The sequence below is a fragment of the Spea bombifrons genome, chromosome 11, assembly GCF_027358695.1.
Source record: "Spea bombifrons isolate aSpeBom1 chromosome 11, aSpeBom1.2.pri, whole genome shotgun sequence".
NCBI lineage: Eukaryota > Metazoa > Chordata > Amphibia > Anura > Pelobatidae > Spea > Spea bombifrons.
The window spans coordinates 7462370-7484656 of record NC_071097.1 but is presented as its reverse complement, the minus strand read 5'-3'; the positions used below and the strand labels follow the sequence as shown (position 1 = coordinate 7484656).

Genomic DNA, 22287 nt, shown 5'->3' with positions numbered 1-22287 from the left:
AAATTTACCGGTAAAACTTTTTTCCTTTGGGGTCGTCTTGTATTCAGGCTTTTTCTTTTTTTCCTAAGTTAATATTCAGATTTTGGGGGGTCGTCTTATAAGTCTTATGAGTGCATACTCTCACTCATTCACACAATTCAACCACACATTAATTCATCCGTTATCTTACTCATTCTCACCCTTTCTTTCAATATTCTTACCCCCTCTCCCTCCCTTCTCACTGTCTAACCCCTCCCTTCTCACTATTTACCCCCTCCCTTATCGCTATCTACCCCCTCTCCTCCCCTACTCACTATCTACCCCCTCTCCTCTCCTTCTCACTATCTACCCCCTCTCCTCCATTTCTCACTATCTACCCCCTCTCCTCCCCTTAATTAGTAATCAAGAATGGTGACAAGGGCAGGGCAGTTGTGGTTATGAATAAATCCTGTTAGAATAAGGAGGCTAATAGGTGCTTGTCAGGGTCCACTTTTTGCTGCCTGAACCATGGCTTAATTATTCATGTGGTATATATCTGCTACCACTAGTGGCCTCCCTTCTCCCTCTGGAGTGCTCAGAACCCAGTAACCAGGTACAGCTGAACCTTATTTCCTGAGTTGAGCCCTGCCTTTAAAGACCTGCCCTGCCCTTCAGTCAGGGCCTTGGCATTAACATTGGAAGACCGCTTTGCTCTGGACCTGAGAGGATAACCTGTGTTATTATTGTGGAGAGACTGGCCATAGGATTACATTTTGTCTGTTGAAGCCAGCCAAACCGTCTGCAACCCACTCTGACAAACCCCATGCCCAGGAACCTGCATGTAACAGCAACATATCAAAGCTGTAGCACACCCTGTCACTTCCTCAGACTGGTGATCCAGGGGTTAACCAATTCCCAGCACCAGGAGATCCTACATGTCAGATTGAACTCCAGACCATGTCTGATGACCCTGACTGGACTGCAAAAAACACTCCCTAGGGGCTCCTGGTTACATCCTAGCATCTGACGGGACAATTTTGCATAGGAAAGAACTTAACCGTTACGAGCAACAGCTGCATGTTTAGCCTGCCACTCTAGCCCGAACCAGTCCAGTTCCAGTAAAGCCCAATCCCACTCTTTGGAGCCTTTCCAACCTCTGGTTATGGGAATACTCAGGCCAGTGATACGGAGGCCATTTCATCAGATTGTGTGGTGGCGTCAAATGGGACTGTTGTACGTCGTGTTGACATGCACATGTTTGAAAACACTGTATGTGCTAGGAGAGCTTTCAGCACCATCGGCTACTGTCACACAACTGTCCTAGGAGCGCCCCAAGGCCGCTCCTTGAGGGGGGGTACTGTCAGGGTCCACTTTTCGCTGCCTGAACCATGGCTTTATCATTCATGTGGTATATCCATCTGCTACCACTAGTGGCCTCCCTTCTCCCTCTGGAGTGCTCAGAACCCAATAACCAGGTACAGCTGAACCTTATTTCCTGAGTTGAGCCCTGCCTTTAAAGACCTGCCCTGCCCTTTAGTCAGGGCCTTGGCATTAACATTGGAAGACCGCTTTGCTCTGGACCTGTACCTGACCCTGTATTGTTCCTACCCGTCTGCCCCGCCAGTGGGCCTCCCTTCCGTCCGCCCCGCCAGTGGGCCTCTTACCCGTCCGCCTGTCTGTACCTACATCAATATGCATAAAGGGGTGCAGACAGGATCCCAGTATCCCCTGCACATGGGCTGCTCCCCCGGGTCCTGACAGTACTTAACTGATCCTTTTGTTTATTGAAAGCTTACAGCTGGTGGGGCACCTCAGCATTTCTTGTTGAACTAACTGATATGTATTGGATACAGGTATACATACAATATTTTGAATATAAGTGAAATCCAGTTTTTATATAGACCTTAAGTATATTATGCCTAAATTTAACTTTTTACTGAAGGTGCACAAATCACTTGAGGAGCTGCAAGGCAGACCAATTGTGTCTGGTATTGGTGGTCTTGGTGAGGGTTTGTGCAAAATAATTTAAGATTATGCCGTCATAAATCTCTGGTGTAATAGTTAAGTGTCCCAATACTTTTGTCCATATTGTATACCTTACATGTGTTATTTGCTGGTATAACACATTTATTAGTATAAGGAATGAGCAAAAAGATTTTCATATGCAGGTATCCAATTTAATTTAAATTGAATTTTGATATGCGTTATAGCTAATTAAGGTATTCGATTTTCGTATAATATGCTTTGTATATCAATGTCTCATAATGAGTATTCATTATTCCATTCTGCGAATGAAAGTGTGATGTAGGGTAATTAATTCCTCCCATTTCAACTTTTATCTTATATGTGTAGATTAATTTTGTTGAATTGGAACCTCTTGCTAAATGGAGACACATTGATGATTTGGGTCTTACCTTTACACCAACACGTTTACAGGTGTTTTTAACTGTTTTTATTTTGTATTTATATAATGGTATGTGAAACATTTGTAGGCAGCTTTTGAGAAAGGCACTGGATGTGCCTCTAAGATATTCTGTATGACATCTGTTATAGATTCATATTTCCTATGGACTAAGGACCACAAAAATATTTATTGAAATTTGGAATGTGTCTGTTTTCAAGTGTCCCTATATATATTGAGAAGTCTCATATACGCAGAGCTTGACCTCCAGAGCCGGTAGCAGGGTTTCTCCCAGCAGTTAGCAGGGGAAGACCACAGTGACCGTCTGCTGCTTATAGCCCCGTCGAACCAGGACTGATATATGATGACTTCCAATTTGACTCGTCCTTCGGAAGCCCCTGCAAGTACCGCAGAGATGCAATCGGGGACAACCGTGCAGAATTCCTGGTTTACGCTATTACCCCCCGAGCTGGAGGCTGTTATGTATTGCCTGGTCCAAGAGGAATGGCAGTAAAGGGACATTAAAGATTTGCTGTGGAGAGCGGAGCTCCGGGAGTTACAAGGAGACCCTGCCCTGGTGAGAGGGACAGATGTCCTTGCTGCCAAGAAGAAGCGGAGGAGGAAGCCAAAAGCCCCGACCCAAGTTCCCACCAACAGCCCTAGTTGCTCTACCCCGGCGGGAGACTGTCCCCACCGCCCGGTTCAAAGTCCCTGGCTGAGTAAGTGGCACAATCTCCCTCACCAAACCCCTAGCTATGCTTGAAGAAGCCCGAGTCACTGCTCCAGGGGGCTTCCCTCTGTAGTCCCTGGTGACCTGGTAGAGGCACTGGTCCCTGACCTAGCGAGGACGCCGGAGGTGCTGCTGAATTCTCTGGGTCCTCTCAGTAACCAGTCGCCGGCCCTGGTTCCTATCCCTGTGTTCTCCTCTAAAGTGTCCCCTGATTCCCTGAGTATTCTGAGAGAAGCCCAGGTCCCTGTCCCTATGTATCCCCCTTGTCTCCCGAGATTCCCGCAGAGCTGCCCTGAATTTCCCGTGCCTAAGTAGCGGCACTTATCCTAGAGAGGATAGAGCCCTCCCGGTGTTCTAGTACGGATACTGGTCCCTATCCCCAAAGTGTTCCCTGAGTCCTTGAGAGAAACTCAGGTCCCTATCCCTGAGTTACCCCACTTTGGTGCCCAAGATCCCAGCTGAGCTGCTGAGCGCTGTAAGGGTACTGGCCCCCACGGCCCTGACAATGCCTCAGGTCTGGCCACAGAGACCCTGGTAGAGACCCCGGTCCCTGTGCTCCTTTCTACTGTGCTTGGTGGCCCAGGAGTCTAGGTTGTGTTCCCCGCTGGCTTTTCCCAGCTTCCTGCAGAATCACTGTTCTCTAAAGCTATCCCCATACTAACCCCGGTACCCGTCCTGGAGTGTCCCCTTAGAGGACCCTCTTCCTACCTCCTGTGTTTCCAAGGTTTTCCTAGTGCCCCCGGCCCGATGAGCAGGGCTTTCTTTTTCCGCAACCGCCCTGGCCTGGCAGCTGCCTCAGACCCAGTCCCCAAACTCAAGACTATGGAGCAAGAGTCCTCAGGTGTCCCTGTTACCCCGGTGACAGGGACACAGTCTCCCATTATGCTTGCTCTGCATGCCACTGCAGAGCCCAGGTCTACCTCCTGTTGAACCAGCTTGTCCAACAGGACCCATTGCTCCTTTGGTTGCTGTCCCAGGAATTACATCTGTAGTTCCCGCTAGTCTCTAATCCTTTGTTCCACGCTTGGACTGGTTTCCCAGTCACTAGCAAAGATTCAAAGTAGTCTTCAATTTGTTTATACCCTACACTAGTTTTCCCAACCTCCACTAACTATTACTGGCCGAAATCAGTTCCAAGGTTTGGCCGGGGTAAAGGTCTGTAAAGGGGGGCGGGGGGAGTCTGACATTAAACTAAAACAATGGCGGTCACTCCCTGGCTGCATATCTTGGTTGTCTGCCAGAGATAATCCCCTCAGCAAGTGATGAGATATACTGCTGGGGTTAGGCACAGAAGTCTTTACAAAGCCAGGGCCCATAGTCGGTAGGGAGAAGGCTGGCTCTCAGGCCTCCCCATTGGCCCCAGTGATGGAGGGTTCCATCACAAAGGTGTCATAAAATTGGTCATGTGGCCAGGGCTTTGTTAGTGCCAATGGACCCCCTGTACCCACCTCCCCAAAAAAAACAGAACCCCTTCCAAAGCCAGGGCCCATAGTCTGTAGAGAGGAGGCTGGCCCCCAGGCTCCTCCCATAGCACACTGGATTTTCCACCGGGTACACAAAAACCAAAAGGTTTAATTGCAGAATAAGTTGATGGATCCTTTTTTACATGCCTATATTTGTTAGTTTGAACTTCTCAATGCAAATTAATTATACTATAATAAGATGATACATACATCATAACTAGGGCTGCAACTAACGATTATTTTAATAATCGATTAGTTGGCCGATTATTTTTTCGATTAATCGATTAATCGGATAAAAAAAATGAATGTAAATTTTTCATTTATTTAAAATAATTTACTAAACAAATGATGTTAAATACAAACAGCAGAATAAAAAAACTTTGATAAAATGCATTTCTTGTCTTTATTTCCCAACCAGCCCCCCAATATATGCACATTTGAGCCCAGGCTTGCTACGCTGCCTCCCAGACATGCCATGCTGCCCCCCCACATATGCCACGCTGCCTACCACAGCACTCCACGCTGCCTCCCACATATACCACACCACGCTGCCTCCCACATCTGCCACGCCACGCTGCCTCCCACATCTGCCACTCCACGCTGCCTCCCACATATGCCACTCCACTCTACCCCCCACATGCCACTGTGCCTGATACGCCTTATACCCCCTGAAACACCACTCCATCCTCCCCAGACATGCCACCCTGCCCTCCCCACATATGCCACGCCATGCTGCCTCCCACATCTGCCACTCCACAATGCCTCCCACATATGCCACGCTGCCTCCCACATCTGCCACTCCACGCTGCCTCCCACATCTGCCACTGTGCCTGATACGCCTTATATCCCCTGATACCCCACTCCATCCTCCCCAGACATGCCACCCTGCCTCCCAGACATGCCACTTCTCTACCCCCAGATATGCCACTCTACCCCCAGATATGCCTTATACACCCTGATACACCACTCCGTCCTCCCCAGACATGCCACACTGCCTTCCCCACGTATGCCTTATATACTGTATATGCCTTATACCCCCAGATATGTCACTTCACTGCCCCCAGGATTTAGATTCCCCTAAATTAACCCTTAACACCCCCTTAACCACAGTATCCCCTAAATTAACCCTAAAGACCCCATCAACCACAGCATCCCCTAAATTAACCCTAAACACACCATTAACCACAACTGCCTCAAATTAACCCCAAACACCCCATTAACCACAGCTGCTCCTAAATTAACCCTAAACACCCTATTAACATAACTGCCCCTAAATTAACCCTAAACACCCAATTAACCATAACTGCCCCTAAATTAACCCTAAACACCCCACTAACCATAACTGCCCCTAAATTAACCCCCACCTCCCCTAACTTTCAGTAGCCCAAATATATATATATATATATTACATACATACATACATATATACACACACACATACACATTATATATATATATATATATATATATATTATATATACATATACTTACAGTTAGATGAGCGTCACAGCCATGTGGTTCTGGCCTGGAGAAGGAAGGGGCGGGGCCAGTTGTCACAGTGATTACAGGGAGGGGGAGTAAGTAGGAGCTGCTGCTGTGAGACGGTGAGTCAGACTAAACGGATTATATAATGAGGGGGATTTTTCAGAGCGTTTGCTCTGAAAAAACCCTCATTTTATAATCGATAATAATCGATTCAACTAATCGATAATGAAATTCGTTGCCAACGAATTTCATTATCGATTATCGATTTTATCGATTAGTTGTTGCAGCCCTAATCATAACATGTGTAAGTAAGTCAATTTTTATATTTATCAGAAAATAGTAAAAAAGAAAACACAATAAAATAGCTGATAGGATATAAATGCTTCAGGTTTACAATGTATAATTCTGCAAGGTTTATGAAAATTAAGGAATGTATTGGAATTTATTTTGTAGTCATTTTTTTCTATTTACCAGTATTTATCAAATTTTGTAATGTCTCTGGTAATTGAGGCGTGAACGAATATTTAAGTATCTACCTACTGGTATTCATCAAATCCATTCAAATATCTAACAAGTTAGACCGTTACTCTGTACACAATGTAGATCAACATGTTCCTGCAACAATTGTGGTGTTTTTAAATGATTACATTTTGTATCTGACGCAGCCCCAGACCTATGAGTAAGTCTGTGCTAATGAACGAAACGCATTGGCAATTTGTGGATTTTTAATGATGGATTAAAATGTAAATTTTTTACCCTGTGGACTTGGATTTTGTATAAAGAACCCACTCTGAGGCACTTTCTTGACGTTTTAGTAATTACTGTGTAGTAGGCAGCTTGAGGGAACTGAGCTTAGAAAGTAGCAAGGCAAATGATTTGGAATTCATGTACGTTCCCTTTTTAGGAACTGGATAATATGAGAGAAGTTACTTTTTTGTTTTAGCAGTGAGAAGATCAGTAGTAATTGCCGAGAGGGCTGTCTTTGTAGTATGTTGTGGAGGGAATTCTTTGTAATAGGTCAAACAAAGAGTTTGTGGGAAAGGAAATGGGTTAGGCAGTTGTCTGATAAATGTTATTTGGGAACCAGGAGGAGAAGGGTGATAGGACACTAAGTACATGGGGGTGTGAGTAGAGAGGAATTTAAAATGACCAAGACATGTTTAAAGAAAAAGGGAACATGCCATTGGAAAAAAGAGGTTAAAAAGCTTTTACAAATGCTTAGGGTAGACATAAAGCTATCCCGAATCTAAGACAAGACCAAGGACTGATTTAAGGTCTGAGTCTTTACATCAGGAAAAATGCAGGGACTAGATTGGCCAAATGATTTTTACCTCCTGTCAAATTCTATTTTTCTACCACTGAAACCTATAATTAATAGCCTTCATAGAGAAGTATTTTTTTAACATTGTATTCATGTAATCTGTTTTGGTTTAAATCTCTTTGTAAACTGAAACTTTGGTTATTTGTATATTTCGTCATTTTACCAGTGTAGAAAATGTGTTGCCTTCACCTGTAAATCAGACAACCCAGTAGGAAGTACAAGGAAATTGTTGACATGGTTGTCATACATTCAGTGTGTACTGTTAATGACCATATAATTCCAATACCAAATGTGTTATGTGTTTCTAATTATCCTGTTATATAATTGCAAGTGATAAAAAGAATAACCTGGAGCAAAGTTTTTTTTACTACTTCATCTCATGTTTTCCTGAGCTCCCACTCCAGATATTGACCAATGGAATAAGGTAATTGAGCAACTGGGAACGCCATGCCCAGAATTCATGAAGAAGTTGCAGCCCACTGTTAGGACATATGTGGAAAACCGACCCAAATATGCAGGTTACAGCTTTGAAAAACTCTTTCCAGATGTTCTCTTCCCTGCAGACTCCGAGCACAACAAACTAAAAGGTGAGTTTGACGGAGACCCAAGATGAGTAGCTCAATTATGTAGGTCTTTCTTGACAAGAATCCATTAGGCAACTATGTTATAGCTCTCACTCACCCAGTCACTTGCTGAGACACAGTGTAGGTTGAGAAATAGACAAATGTTTATTGAACAGGACACTTGTATTTATACACACAGAACTAAGTGAAATACAATATCCTCCACTTTCTCCGGTTCCACCCAGGGTAACCATTTCTGCCAGCAGCCTGGTGCCCTCCCCCGGTGGCCTGTTGTGAAATGTCCCAGTGTACAGAAAACAGGATGCCTAAGTCTAAGTCCCCTAATGGGGCGACCCAAAACCCTGTACCCCCCACCCTGTATATCCCCGGATGCCTCTCATAATTGCCTCTCTCATCTCAAACTAACACGCTGATCTAAAGCTTTATGGGAGAGCAACAACCGCTTGAAGTTTTAGTGGACCACAGTGCCACCAGCAGGTGGAGTAAGAGTTGCAGGGAGCGGGAAATAGGAATAAAGACAGGGAGTCCGACTGACTACCTCTGCTGACTTGTGCTCCCTTAGCCTGGGACAACACACTCTTTCCCCTGTTTCCTAGTCACTAGTCGAGACTCAGTGTATAACCAAAATGAAGACTACTTTATTTTTCACACACGTCTGGATATAGCAAGAAAATCACACATTAACATAAAAAAACCTACATCTGCTCCCCAGAGACAACAGCAGCCTGGTGCCCTCAGTAAAGGGATTAACAATGCAATAGGGTCCCAATCTCCACTATTTATTACTGGCTGAAATCAGTTCCAAGGTTTGGCCGGGGTAAATGTCTGTAGTGGTGGAACTGGGGGGAAGGGGGGGACAATCATGGGGGGTGTCTGACATTAAACTAAAACAATGGCGATCACTCCCTGGTTGCAGATCCTGGCTGTCTGCCAGAGATAATCCCCTTCAGCAAGCGATGAGATGATATACCGCTCGGGGTAGGTACAAAGCCAGGGCCGATAGTCGGTCGGTAGGGTGGAGGCTGGCTCTCAGGCCTCTCCAGTGGTCCCAGTGATGGAGGGTTCAGTCACAAAAGCCAATTCTAGGGCTGCAACAACTAATAGTTGCCAACGAATTTCATTATCGATTAGCTGAATAGATTTTATCAAATATATAAGACTATAACACTAAGGAGACCTGGATCCTCCTCTCTCACAGCCGATGGGCGTCTGCACGATGCACACAGACAACCTCCGCTGCTGTCCGCACTTCCACTGGGGCTTCTGTGACGGAGCACCAGCGTGACATGACCTTCCGGTGCTCCACCATAGAAGCCCCGTCAGGAGTACCGGCCAGCAGCAGCGGAGGTTGTCTGCGCGCATTGGGCAACGTTCGACGGATGCCAGAGAGGAGGATCCGCTGCAGCGAAAGTGCCGGCCAGCAGCAAGTTGTCTACGCGCATCGCGCAGACTCTCACCGGCTGCCCCACTAGACACCAAGGAGTCTGGAGCATGGGGGGGGGTAAGTCTGGCAGAGTGGCATATCAGGGCGGCACAGTGGCATATAGGGGAGTTATAAGGCATATCAGAGGGAACTATGTCATATAGGAAGTATAAGGCATATCTGGGGGGCACAGTGGCATATCAGGGGGTATAAGGCATATCAGAGGGCAGTATGGCATATCTAGGGGTATAAAGTATATCGGGGGTATAAGGCATATAGGGTATATAAGGCATATTTGGGGGGCAGAGTGGTAAGCCTGGGCTCAGATGTGCATAACTGGGGGGCAGGTTGGGAAATAAAAATAAGAAATGCATTTTTATAGTTTAACAAACGAAAAATGCACATTATTTTTTTATCCGTTTTATCGAAAAGAGAATCGGCCAACTAATTGATTATGAAAATAATCGTTAGTTCCAGCCCTAGCCAATTCTGCTGCAAAGTTTTAAATGTGGTCTTATCATTTCAGCAACATGTGGAACAGACCAATCAGAAAAAAAAAACTTTTCATTGATTACTTGATTGTGGTGAAAAGAACTCTACAGAATTTTTGCTTGCTGTGGACAGTTATAAGACATGATCTGTATTCTTAATGATGGTGCTAAGCAGAAAAATTGGTATAGTAAGAGATCCAATCACTGATAATGACAGTACTGTGTGTAGTAATAGTTTGTTTTTATCCTGGAAGAAAGTCAACATGAACTATGTAATCTATCTAAACAGCAAATATTAACAGTCCAATATATCATCCATGTAACTTGGCTTTAAGTGTCATATTATTCCAGTTTACTTGAATGCATCACATATTAGATACCTGCTGTCTTTTTAGCTCATGACATTTTGTCACCCTCTGACCTACATTTGCAGCCAGCCAAGCTAGAGACCTGTTGTCCAAAATGCTAGTAATAGACGCTTCCAAGAGAATCTCTGTGGATGAAGCTTTACTGCACCCTTATATCAATGTTTGGTATGACCCACTGGAGGCTGAAGGGGTAAGTGTCTCACCTATACTGGTTAGTCTCTATTTCAGTCTTTCTTTATGTTAGATATTTGTCCTCTATAAGTTGTGTTCCAATCATTCACAGAGACGGAGAGTAGAAGTAGAAAGTGGTATTTAGTAGTATTTAAAGAATTTTGGTAAAAACCATATAAAAGTGTATCTTGTAACTGACCTTGGTACCCCGAATGGGTATATCCACTAAAGTCAGCTTCCTCCGCTACTCTGGCTGTTGAACCTCTTGCTTATTATCGGCCTCGTGACTGTCTTCCTCTCAAGCAACATCAGCCAAGACTAGATGCTTGAGGGTAAAACCATTAACTGAGTTTAATACATTCCGCAGTGCCGGCCAATTCAGCAGCGCTGTTACGTTAATTAGAACAATTTATAAACACAAATACGAAAACAAACTGGTGCAAAGGAGAAGAGGGCCCTGCTCTTGCGAGCTCACAATCTAGTCGGTGGTTGAGGGGAGTGAGACAATAGGAGAGGACTGTTTGGATGGGGACGAGTTGATCTGGTTGCGGTGATGTGTTGAAGCTTTTTGTTCAGATGGCTTTGATTAGGATGATGGTTGGGAGCACTGTAAATGAATGTTGCACGCTTCCCTGAACAAGTGGGTTTTCGTAGAGGTTTTGAAAGTCGCGTACGAGGCAGAAAGTCTGACGGAACAGGGAAGGTAATTCCACAGGAGGGGAACGGCGCAGGTGAAATCCTGAATACAGGAGTGGGAAGAGGTAACAACATTGGAAGAAAGCCGCAGGTCGTGAGTGGAGCGAAGAGGGCGGGTAGGGGTGTATTTGAATAGGAGAGATGTTTTTCAGGTGGAGGCGGTAGGATTTGGTGAGGGACTGGATATGAGGGATGAAGGAGAGAGCGACACTAAGGCAGCGAACCTGGTCTGTTGGTTGAATAGTGGAGTTATCATCAGTAATAGAGATGACAGGAAAAGCGAACATAGCAGATGGCGGGATTACCATGAGTTCAGTCCTAGGGACGCCAACCATGATGCAATTCCTGATAGACAGTCAGTGAGGCGAGTTAGAAGAGAGGGGGAAAGGTCAGGAGCGGAAATATAGAGTAGGGTGTCATCTGCATATAGGCGGTACTGGAAACCAAAGGAAGAAATACGTTTTTTCCGAGGGAACAAGTGTAGATGGAGAATAGCAGAGGCCCAAGAACTGAGCCTTAAGGAACACCAGTAGATAGCGGTAGGGGAGAGGAGCAAGTTCCAGTAAATGAGACACTAAAAGTACGGTTAGAAAGGTAGGATTTAAGCCATGAAAGAGCCATGTCACGGATGCCATGAGCATGTAGGGTCTGTAGGAGAAGGGGCTGCTGAGAGGTCCAAGAGAACAACCAGTGAGAATTGGCCTTTCGTTTTAGCTGTGAGGAGGTCATTAGTAATCTTAGTCAGTCCAGTCTCTGTTAAATGCTGTGGACGGAAACCAGATTGTAGGGAACACACGGGTATTTTAACCCCTAATGACAAGACTGTTTCTTGTAGTACACTATAGGACAAAGGCTGTTTTAGCATGTTTGCGTTTTTCCTGTTTAGCTGTAATTTTCTTCTTTCTCATTTAGTGCACCCACACATTATATATTGTTTGTTTTTTTTTTTTGGTTTTTTTTTCAGGACGAGTAGGGCTTTCTCTAAATATTATTATTATTTTTCTCATATCAAATTTTTTTGGGGTGGAGGAACGATCGCGGCGAAAACTCTGCAATCACGGCGATTGCAGGTATTTGTCGTGAATGCATTGCATCATGAGCCTGTACGTATACGGGCTATGTCGTAAAAGGGTTAAACAACACAAGGTGCTAATTTACATACAATTATAACAGCCGAACACACGCAGTTTTCAATCAGGCCGTCTTTTGCACAGGCTCAGTGTTGGCACTCAGCCCGGTAGGGGTCGCTATTGTAGTCTGTTGGGAAGATGGTAAACACGGGTGATTCCTTGACTTCTGGACGAAACTGACTGGATATCTGATGCTGGTGCAAATACTGGCCATAGAGGTCTCTGTCCTGTAAGTCCTGACGTGTTGGAGAGTAAAACACCTCTCAAAATGGAGGTACCCCAACTCTGTACCCGAGCTCCACAGTCTTTAGAGTCTCTGGTAATTGGGGAAACCTGGCACTCTGTACTAGGGGGAAAAAGTAGTCCAAACGTACCCACCTTCCCAAAAACAGAACCCCTTCCAAGGCTCATAGTCTCTAGGGAGGAGTCTGGCCCTCAGGCCTCTCCAGGAGTCCAGGGCACAGTGGCTTCCACGAAGTGTCTCTGTTACTGTTGTCAGGACATGAAATCTAGTTTTTATGACCTGAGGCTAGAGATTAGCTATGGGCTGATGCTGGGTCATGCACACATGCACATTCCTAGAGCAGGCAACATTAAATTACAGAGGAATGTATCTGGTTCAATCCTGGCATTACAAATGATATACAAATATGAAAGTTATGTTTTTCTCACATTTACAAATATGTGTATGTACATACCCTAAATTTATATGTAAATGATATACTCATTCTGGTAGTGTTTCTATGCAGTGAAATTTTTTTTTACTACTACTGTACAATTACAGATACCATTACCATTTGTAAAAGTAATGACTTGACTTGTCATGTTATGATCCTTGTCCTTAGCTGTTAACTGTTACACCAGTAACCGTTCATTTGTGCAGTTGTTTTGTTTCTCACATTCATTACTTTCATTTCACTTTTCATTACAGCCTCCACCAAAGATCCCAGACAAGCAATTAGATGAACGAGAGCACACCATAGAGGAATGGAAAGGTATCTTAAGGAGTCAATGATGTCCATAAAAAACACATAATAAACTTACATTATAGTCATGCGTAGAAGAGTGTGTGTATGTATGTATACTTTTGTTTAGACATTTTAACTCTTCCTCAGATGCTTCTGAGAGGAGACCACTGAAGTATTGAAAGCTTATGTAATGTTAAATCTTTTTGTAGATTCAATAAAAGTAATTGGATTCAAGTAAAGACTGAAATTTTGCTTGTGCCAGGCTATATCTTTTTATAATTATTTGAAAAGGACTGTTTAATGTCCTGTGCAGGCTCAACATTGTCACAGAGCTGGCTAGTCCGACCGACTACCTCCACTGACTTGTGCTCCCTTTGCCTGGGACAACACACTCTTTCCCCGATTTCCAAGTCACTAGCCGAGACTCAGTGTAGGGTATAAACCCAAACGAAGACCGCTTTATTTTTCACACACATGGCTGGATATAGCCAGCAAAACACACATTCAAGATATTGGGATACAAACTGCCCCCCTTAATCTGCCTCCCAGAAACAACACGGTCAGTAACGGGATTAATAGTACAATAGGGTCCCAACATCCACTATCTATTACTGGCCGCAATCAGTTCCAGGGTTTGGCCGGGGTAAATATCTTTAGTGGTGAAACGGGGGGGGGGGACTGACTTAAACAACATATTAGTACACCATGAGTTGGGTCTGATATTAAACTAAAACAAATGATCCTGGCTGTCTGCCAGAGAAAAGTGATGAGATCATATACTGCTGGGTGGTAGCCACAGAAGTCTTTACAAAGTCAGGGCCCATAGTCGATAGGGAGGAGGCTGGCTCTCAGGCCTCTTCAGTGGCCACAGTGATGGAGGGTTCTGTCACATGCATATTAAAGTAATTACTTCAATATGCATTATTTTTAATGTTTACGAAAAAAACAAATCACTTGCTTTATAGAAAAGCTGCAGCGCCCTGTGTCCTGATGATTCCCAATTCCCATAAAGCAGTAAATGAGCGTCAAGTTATAGTGGTGTTGTTAGACCCCTGCAACATTTGGTATGCCAACAAATGAGTTGATGGGCTATACGTATATCACATGTCAGGAGATAGATTTGGCTAAACACATCTCATGGATGGAAAATAGCTAGGTGGGAATGCATATGGATGGATTCTGTAGAATATCCCCATGCATTTGCAAGCAGCACACGATGGAAATCTAATGGACCATTTAGCTATCATATACATTAAAGTTGATATGGAGTGGAGAAACACTTGAACCCTACTGCAAGGCAACAGTTGCCAGCCCTAGGGAAGTTTTGACACCAGACATTAAGTGTAACATCCCCCCTTTTATTTTCAGAGTTGATATACAAAGAAGTCCTGGATTGGGAAGACAGAGCTCGGAATGGAGTGATCCGTGGGCAACCAGCACCTTTAGGTTGGTTACATTTGCTGAAAGGTGGAGCAGCACTGGAATATCTGGACAGTACAATTGTCATTTCAGCTAGTGGATTCACACAATTTCCTAAGGCTATGTAAATAACAGTAACCTAGAGCACTATAGAATTTTTTTTTTTTAAATTTGTCCAGACCTTATATTACAAAAAACTATTTTTACAGTTGTGTATATTATATATTCTAGAACAAGGCTTGACAAACCCCAGGCGCCAGTGACATAGCCACTAAAAATCGATTCCTGGTGCCCAGGAGGTATGCTTGTTATGGATGTGTCCGGCCGTCCTGCATGGCTCCAAGGGGATGCTGTGGCGGGAGTGTGGCACCCAGCCACGCACGGTACATGGCTCCGATAGACAGAGGCAAGCGGTTTGCACACCGTGCAGGCAGGGATGAGGAAGTAAGAGGGAAAGGGAGAAGTGTGTTATGTATATTGCTACAGACACACGCTGACTCTAGCACTATGCGTATATGCTTACACACTGTGTGCGTATAGTGTTAGTCAGTGTGTTTGTTTATATATATTGTCACAGAGCTGGATAGTCCGATAGACTACCTCTGCTGACTTGTGCTCCCTTAGCCTGGGACAACACACTCTTTCCCTGGTTTCCTAGTCACTAGCCGACTAGTGTAGGGTATAACCAAAATGAAGACTGCTTTATTTTTCACACACATGGCTGAATATAGCCAACAAAACACACATTCACATAAATCAAGATATTGGGATACAAACCGCCCCCCCTTTATTAGCCTCCCAGAGACAACAGGGTCAGTTAAAGGGATTAACAATACAATGATGTCCCAACCTGCACTATTCTATCTATTACTGGCCGAAATCAGTTCCAGGGATCGCTTGGCCGGGGTAAATGTCTGTTTACCCTGTGCCCCCCAATAAGCACAGGGTTACTTATACATAAGAAGAGACTGGGCAGGAAGATAAGGAGTCTCCCCACCAGTGCCCCCTTCCCCAAACATACCCCCATGTGTCCTCAGCCTCAGGGGGTTACCAAGACCTGCAGTTTTAATGGCTTTTTAAACCAAACACTTGAATTATTTTATCCTATTATTAAAGAGAGCCTCCATACTAGAGGAGTGCATCGGTATGCGGGACCCGTCAAAAAAACTTTTTCCGGGTGTTGCGGGCGGGAGCAGGCGGTTAAACAATGTACCTGCGGGTCGCAGTAATCCCACGCAATCCCGCAAGGCTGCCTTTGCGTTGCTCGCACACATCGTCTTTCTTCTTGTTTCCGCCCAGGAACCCAGCGAAGTCACGTGAATTTACGTCACGTGACTCTGCTCCGTTTCTCCTTCCCCTGGGCGGAACAAGAGAAGAGATGCTGTGTGCGAGCAAGCAAAGGCAGCCTTGCGGGAGTGTGCAGTAAATCTGCAGTTCAGGTAAGAGGGGTGGGGGAGTTTGTATGAACGAGTATGCGTGATTGAGAGAATGAATAAGTATCTGTGAATGGTTAGTATCTGTGAATGAGGGAATGAATGAGTATCTGTGAATGAGGGAATTAAATTCTTCGCTATCTCTAAAAGCTGTGACAGAATGTTTGCGGGATTTGCCACATATGTTCTGGAAGCGGGTGGGAGTGGAACACACACATTGCGGAAGCGGGCGGTAATGGTCAGAAATTCAGCGGGAGCGGGATTAAGAAAACAGTCCCGCGCAGGGCTGTACTCCATACTCCATCCACATGCACAGTCACAGAAGTAATCTTAAATAACAAATATCTCCTTGTAAACAATATTTGAAGTATAATAGGTTTTACTTCAGGGTTCCGAGCAACCTAATGAGTAGGTTTACTCTAATTTAGTCTAATCTGCCCCTTAGACAAAAAAATTGTGTTTTTATTCCCTGTACTGATTTTCCACCTAAACATGATTGCAAAAAAACTAGTTTGCTGACCACTGTTCTAGAAAATTATGTTTACTATCACAAGGCTGAAAATGGAAATTAAGTGTAGCAATGAAGTTGCACTGCTCTAAATAGATACTGTAACTGACTCCCCACTCTGTTTTCTCATAGCACAGGTGCAGCAGTGACAGACGGAACCCAGCCTCACACCTCTTCCTCATCGGCCGATGCATCCTCCACCTCGACGGACCCAACACTTCTGTCAGACACCGAAAGCAGCCTTGAAACCACAGCAGGCACCATGGGATGTTGTCGATGACCCAGTTGAAGGGGAGGGGGGGTAGGGTTTACAGGTGGCAAGGGGGAAGAGGTAACGCACAGACCTCAAGTATGATTGAATGGCGGGATGCCACTTGTATCACTATAAAAGTGAATCAACCAGCAGTAAGCTGTCATTTGCACTGTGGTCAAAGAGGGAGGGGTCCGAAAGTTGATTTAAACATCAGTAACACTTTGAGAGCTGAAAAACCATAACCATGGAACCATAAGTATCCACAACACTCCCTACCAGGATTAATTTGGTTAAAAAGTGTAGCTTCAACGTTTTGTTTCTAGTGCTGTATTTTAAGTGCTGGAGAGTTTGAAAAGCTGCCATACATATGTATTTTGTTTTCTATTGTGTGTTAAAGGGGAGGGGCTTGGGGCCCCTACTTTCAGAAAAAGGTCACTTTGGTCCTGATTGTCTTGAATTTTTTTTTTGTCTTCTGTTGCCTTGCTGGTGCTGCTCATCAGTTTATACATTCTATCCTCCTAAAATTTTACAGGTTTGTTCTGTAGTATTAAATTGTGTTTTGTGGGGGTTTTTTTATCCTTTTTAAATCATCACTCCTCCTTTTACCCTCTTATAGATATAGAGCTTCATTTTAACTGATTCACACTTAATGAAACCGAAAACGGAGGGGACACAGAGCTTTGTATTAATGTTAAATGTGTAAACATGCCTGGCAGGTGTTGGTGCATCCACTTTTGTTAAATAACTGACTGATACACATTCAAACTCCTCAGAGTGCTGGCCGCTTTATACCTTCCTTACAAATTCAAACTTTGTTACTAGGGAGGCTAGCTTCACATTGTATCGCCCTATGTTGCTATCAAAGATGGGGATAAATAGGCTGACACACAAAAAAAAATTATGTAATGTGTTGCATCCCAAAATGCAATAGGTTTTTACAAGATAGAGGAATTCCTTTCAGTCCTGACCAAACGAGGACAAAGCTGACTTTGGAAAGACATGCTGTTCTGTTTTTTTTTTCTTCAGGTGGGCAGTACTCAAAGATTGTGTTAATCTTCTGGAAGATATTAATGTGCTCTGCATATTTTGTGTAGCTTTGAGAATGAATTCACTGAAGAATCCCTAATCACTTTTACAGCACCAGACCCACACTCTGCATTTCTTAAGAGTAGCTTGCCACAGAATAGCTATCTTCACCTTCTTAGACTGCTTTCCTCCACTTAGATGTATTGTATTAATGCTTGTCCTATTCTGTTTTACATTAGCAGTACAGATCAATCATAGAGGGCTGAGTATGTGCCGCCTATGCCAGGGGCGTCCAACCTGCGGCCCTCCAGATGTACTCCTGCAGGAGCTGGAGAGCTGCAGGCCTATGCTAACTCTGCTTTTGTGGGAAAACACAGTTTTAAAAAAGTCATATTAAATGATCACAGGCTATTAATAAAAGATCAAAGTTGGGGAAAAATGCGTGTCTTACTTTTTATCATGGTATCTTATGGGATGTTGCACTTCCAGGTAAACCACTTTATGTTCACTGCACTCCAAAGGCATTACTGTTGGATGTCACAATATCCCAGAGGTAAAGCTGCAATATGTAAAGAGACTGCTGTCTGGTACTTCTATAACATTACCTACATAATTTGAAGTTTTTTGTCCCACTGCCTCTTTGCATAAAGATTTGTTGCTACCACATATAGTGGTCCTTGGCAAGAATAATGATCACCCCCTTCCTTTACCAGCTGCAAAACCACAGTCTTGGCACAGTTAAAGTCTTGTGTTAAAAAGAAATACACAAAGGTGAACCTCTTAAATGGAGAAAGAAATGTGGGTTGAGAGGTAAGCACTTCTTCCACATTTGCATATTTATCTTATATTAAAAATAGTTGAATTATCTGAAACATTTATGTGACGGGTCCCCCTGTCCCTCGACTGGGTACTCTCGCCAAATATTGCTTCCTCCTGCCGGAACACCAGCGATTAACCCTTGCAGCGCCAGCCAGAACCGCTGCACTGGCACTGTGGCTAGCCGAAGCTTAGCTACACAGTCTACACTGGACAATATAGGATCATAGCAGCCCACCCCAAGCATCGGACAGCACTCATGTTCAGGTGAAAACAGGACTCTGTTTATTTGGAAACACAGGGGTATTCAAACAGTACAAGGTCCTTTGCGCACGGCTCAGTATTTGCACTCAGCCCAGTAGGGGGGTTGCTATTGTAGTCTGTGGAGAGGACGATAAGCACAGGAGTTTCCTTGACTTCTGGTTGAAACCTGATGAATATTAGATCCGGCCATAAAACTGGCCATTGAGCTCTCTGTCCTGCAAGTCCAGAACCAATGGAGAGAAACGCTTTCCATAAACCCCCTCCCACAATGCAGGAACCCCAAATCTGTGTCTGAGCTCCAGTCTTTAGAATCTCTAGAGGGGAAACGTGGCACTCTGTACCAGAGGAAGTAGTCGTCCTAATGGACCCCCCTGTACCAACCTCCCCAGAAACAGAGGCCAGGGCCCATAGTCTGTAGGGAGGAGGCTGGCCCTCAGTCCCCTCCAGGAGCCCATGGCATGGCGGCTTCTGTGACAAGCGTAACTAAAGACAACTTAAATCATTTAAAAGCTTCCATTTTGTGTTTGTCATTTATTGAAGGTGAAGCGGTAATCAAGAGTTAACCATGCAAAGTAATTGCCACCTAAACCTACTAAGTGGTTTGCCAAGCCTTGCAGTCAAACATTTGTAATTTAGGCAATTACTCAATGCTGGTTATCACAAATGTTTGATAGCAGTTGTTGCCGCCGAGGATGGCACAACCAGTTAGTAGGTTCCAGGTCTTAGTTGGATTAGTAGGTTTTACATTGATATGGAGGAATTTCTGCCCATTCTTCTTGGTGGAATTGTTTTAATTTAGCATTGGATTTACAAACATGAACTGCCTTTTTAAGGTCATGATACAGCATGTTAATCAGATTCAAGTCAGGACTAGGCCAAAACCTTCATTTTGTTTCTTTTGAGCAATTCAATCCAGAAATGTGTTTGCTTGTGTACTTCAAATGATTGTCCCGTTACATAACCTGACTGCATTTGAGATTTAGGTCACAAACTGATAGCCGGACATTCTACTTCAGGATTTTCTGGTAGAGAGCAGAATTCATAGCTCCATCAGTTTGGGCAAATCGCACAGGTCCTAAAGCAAACCAGACCATCACACTACTAGCACTGTGTTTGGCTGCTAGTTTTAATTGTGGAATACTGTTATTTTTAACCCCTTAATGACAAGACTGTTTCTTATCTGTAGTACACTTTGGGACAAAGGATGCTTTAACATTTTTGCAGTGTTGCTGCTTAGCTGTAATTTTCTTCTCTCTCATTTAGTGCACCCACACACATTATATAGTTTTTAAGTAGGGCTTTCTTTCGATACTATTATTTTTATCAAATCATCTAATTTACTATTAAGGAAATATAAAATATAGTGATTTCCTTAAAAAAAATTCTCTTATTTTATAAATCACATCTGCAAAAATGAATCAAAATAAAAACAATAGATTCTATTTGTCCTGCCTTTATTTATTTATTTTTTAAAATATGGTCATGCTGCCCCTATGTCCTATTTGGGACATCTTTTGAAGACGGTTAGTTAAATTTACTCCAATCAAACCATATATGTTTGAAAACTAGTCACCCCAGGGTATTTCAGATGCTAGTATTGTAAGTCTTTCCATGCATTCATTCTCCCACCAGCCTTTGTCAAACTTTATGGTAGTAATTATTTTACGTTTTTTTTCCCCCACACAAATTTTAATTTAGGTATGAATTTGACAGCATATACCAGGAGATGTAAACAACAAGATTTATTCAGGAATATCTCCTGACCACAGTGAAACCACCCACGTATGAGTTTGTTGGGTTGTTTGGGGGGTAATAGGCCACATTTGGAAAGTGTGCATTTTTCAAATTGCCCAAATCCTATTTGGGAGATCTTTGAAGCCAAGAGAATTGAATTTACCCCATCAAATCATATAGTTTTGAACAATTAACACCCTTAGGGTATTTCAAATGCTTGTATTTTAACTTTTCTGTGCTTTGGGGAGAAGGTACTTGAGACAGGACAGACCTGTACCCCGACTGGGTACACCGGCCGAACGTTGCTTCCTCCGCCCCAAGGCTACCGAGACACCAGCAATTAACCCCTTTACCGCCAGACAGAACCAGCGCTGCAGAGAGAAGAGCTGCCTTACCACTGTGGCTAGCCGCTACTGAGCTACACCGGGGGGCTATTGTCCTGAAAAGAACAATAAGTCATCATAGAAGAGGACACAGCTCTGCAAGAACCTCGGCAGCACTGTAGTATATATAGCAATATAGCGCTCTGCTGCCCTGATAAGGGCAGCGGCGATGCTTACCTCAATAACAAGACAGAATTCGTAGTGAGGTTAAACAGGAACTCTTTATTTGGGAAACACACAGGCTTATATAAGTCCAACAAAGGAAAAAGGCCATAAATCATATCCACATGGCCCCGCCCTGCCCAGATAGTCCGGCGCCATACTCTGGCCACCGAGCCCCGCAATGTCCGTACAACCTTAACCCCTTAATGACAAACAGAAAAAGAACCAATACTCCACGTGTGATAAAACCAAATAAACAATAAATACTTCCCCACACTAAAAGCAGCTTCCAAAACACTCTTCCTCAAAGTGTAAACGAGATCCAACATCAAAATATGGAGCGCATATACATGGGGAAACAAAAACAAATACCAATAGTGTAATATGTAAAATAAAAAATAATTAAATAGGGTGTAAGATCCACTCACAAACGGGCTGGATACAAAAGGCTCATCAAACAGACTCAGATGTAAAAGATCTTGAAAGCTGTAAAGACCAAGGAGAACCAAAATGGTGCAGTATCTTCAAAACCAAAAAAAAGTAATTCAGATTGCACTTACAGAGATGAAGTAGCACAACTCAAAGAGTAATGTACAAATGCTAAATCGAATGGATACTCCGGTAAACAGCCATAAAAAGCTTCAATTTATTAGTCTCGACGCATTTCGCCGATAGCACGTCGGCTTCTTCAGGAGACAATTAACAACAAATGATAAAATCAAAATAAAAACGTCCTTAGAGTCCGTAGTCCAAATTATATATAGATGCTTCCGGGTACGTCACCGCGTTGCGTACGTGGAGGACCAAGTCTCAGCATCATCATCCCGTCATGACGTCGAGTGCTTCTCTGCACGTCTTCATAAATACCGTCGCAAGTACGTGGATGAAATAAAATTGGATGAAACCAAAACATGTTATCTTTGTCTTTCTGAATTACAGCAACTCTTGCTAATATGATGTATATATCAATATGATAAAATAAACATATTAATATAAAATGTGAAGATGAATATGATAAAAATGAATATCTGGAGATAAAAATGAGAGGAAGATCAATATACAGTAAACAGTTCCATCTTCAAAAATAAAAGGATAATCAA

At 43.6% G+C, this 22287-nt stretch overlaps 1 protein-coding gene across 3 annotated transcripts in view; it reads left to right on the top strand.

Annotated features, from left to right (window-relative positions):
- The window catches only part of MAPK8 (mitogen-activated protein kinase 8), an 80693-nt gene extending 62426 nt beyond the window's left edge, over nucleotides 1–18267 (top strand). For 2 of the 3 annotated variants that reach the window (XM_053450658.1, XM_053450660.1), the window contains 5 exons: nucleotides 7763–7945; nucleotides 10290–10414; nucleotides 13153–13216; nucleotides 14558–14635; nucleotides 16687–18267. In XM_053450658.1, the coding sequence (XP_053306633.1) occupies nucleotides 7763–7945; nucleotides 10290–10414; nucleotides 13153–13216; nucleotides 14558–14635; nucleotides 16687–16829 (593 nt within the window). In that variant the 3' untranslated portion in view covers nucleotides 16830–18267. Of the gene's footprint in view, nucleotides 1–7762; nucleotides 7946–10289; nucleotides 10415–13152; nucleotides 13217–14557; nucleotides 14636–16681 lie in introns of all 3 variants that reach the window. The other variant, XM_053450659.1, reaches the window with a different exon arrangement.
- The last annotated feature ends 4020 nt before the right edge of the window (nucleotides 18268–22287 follow it).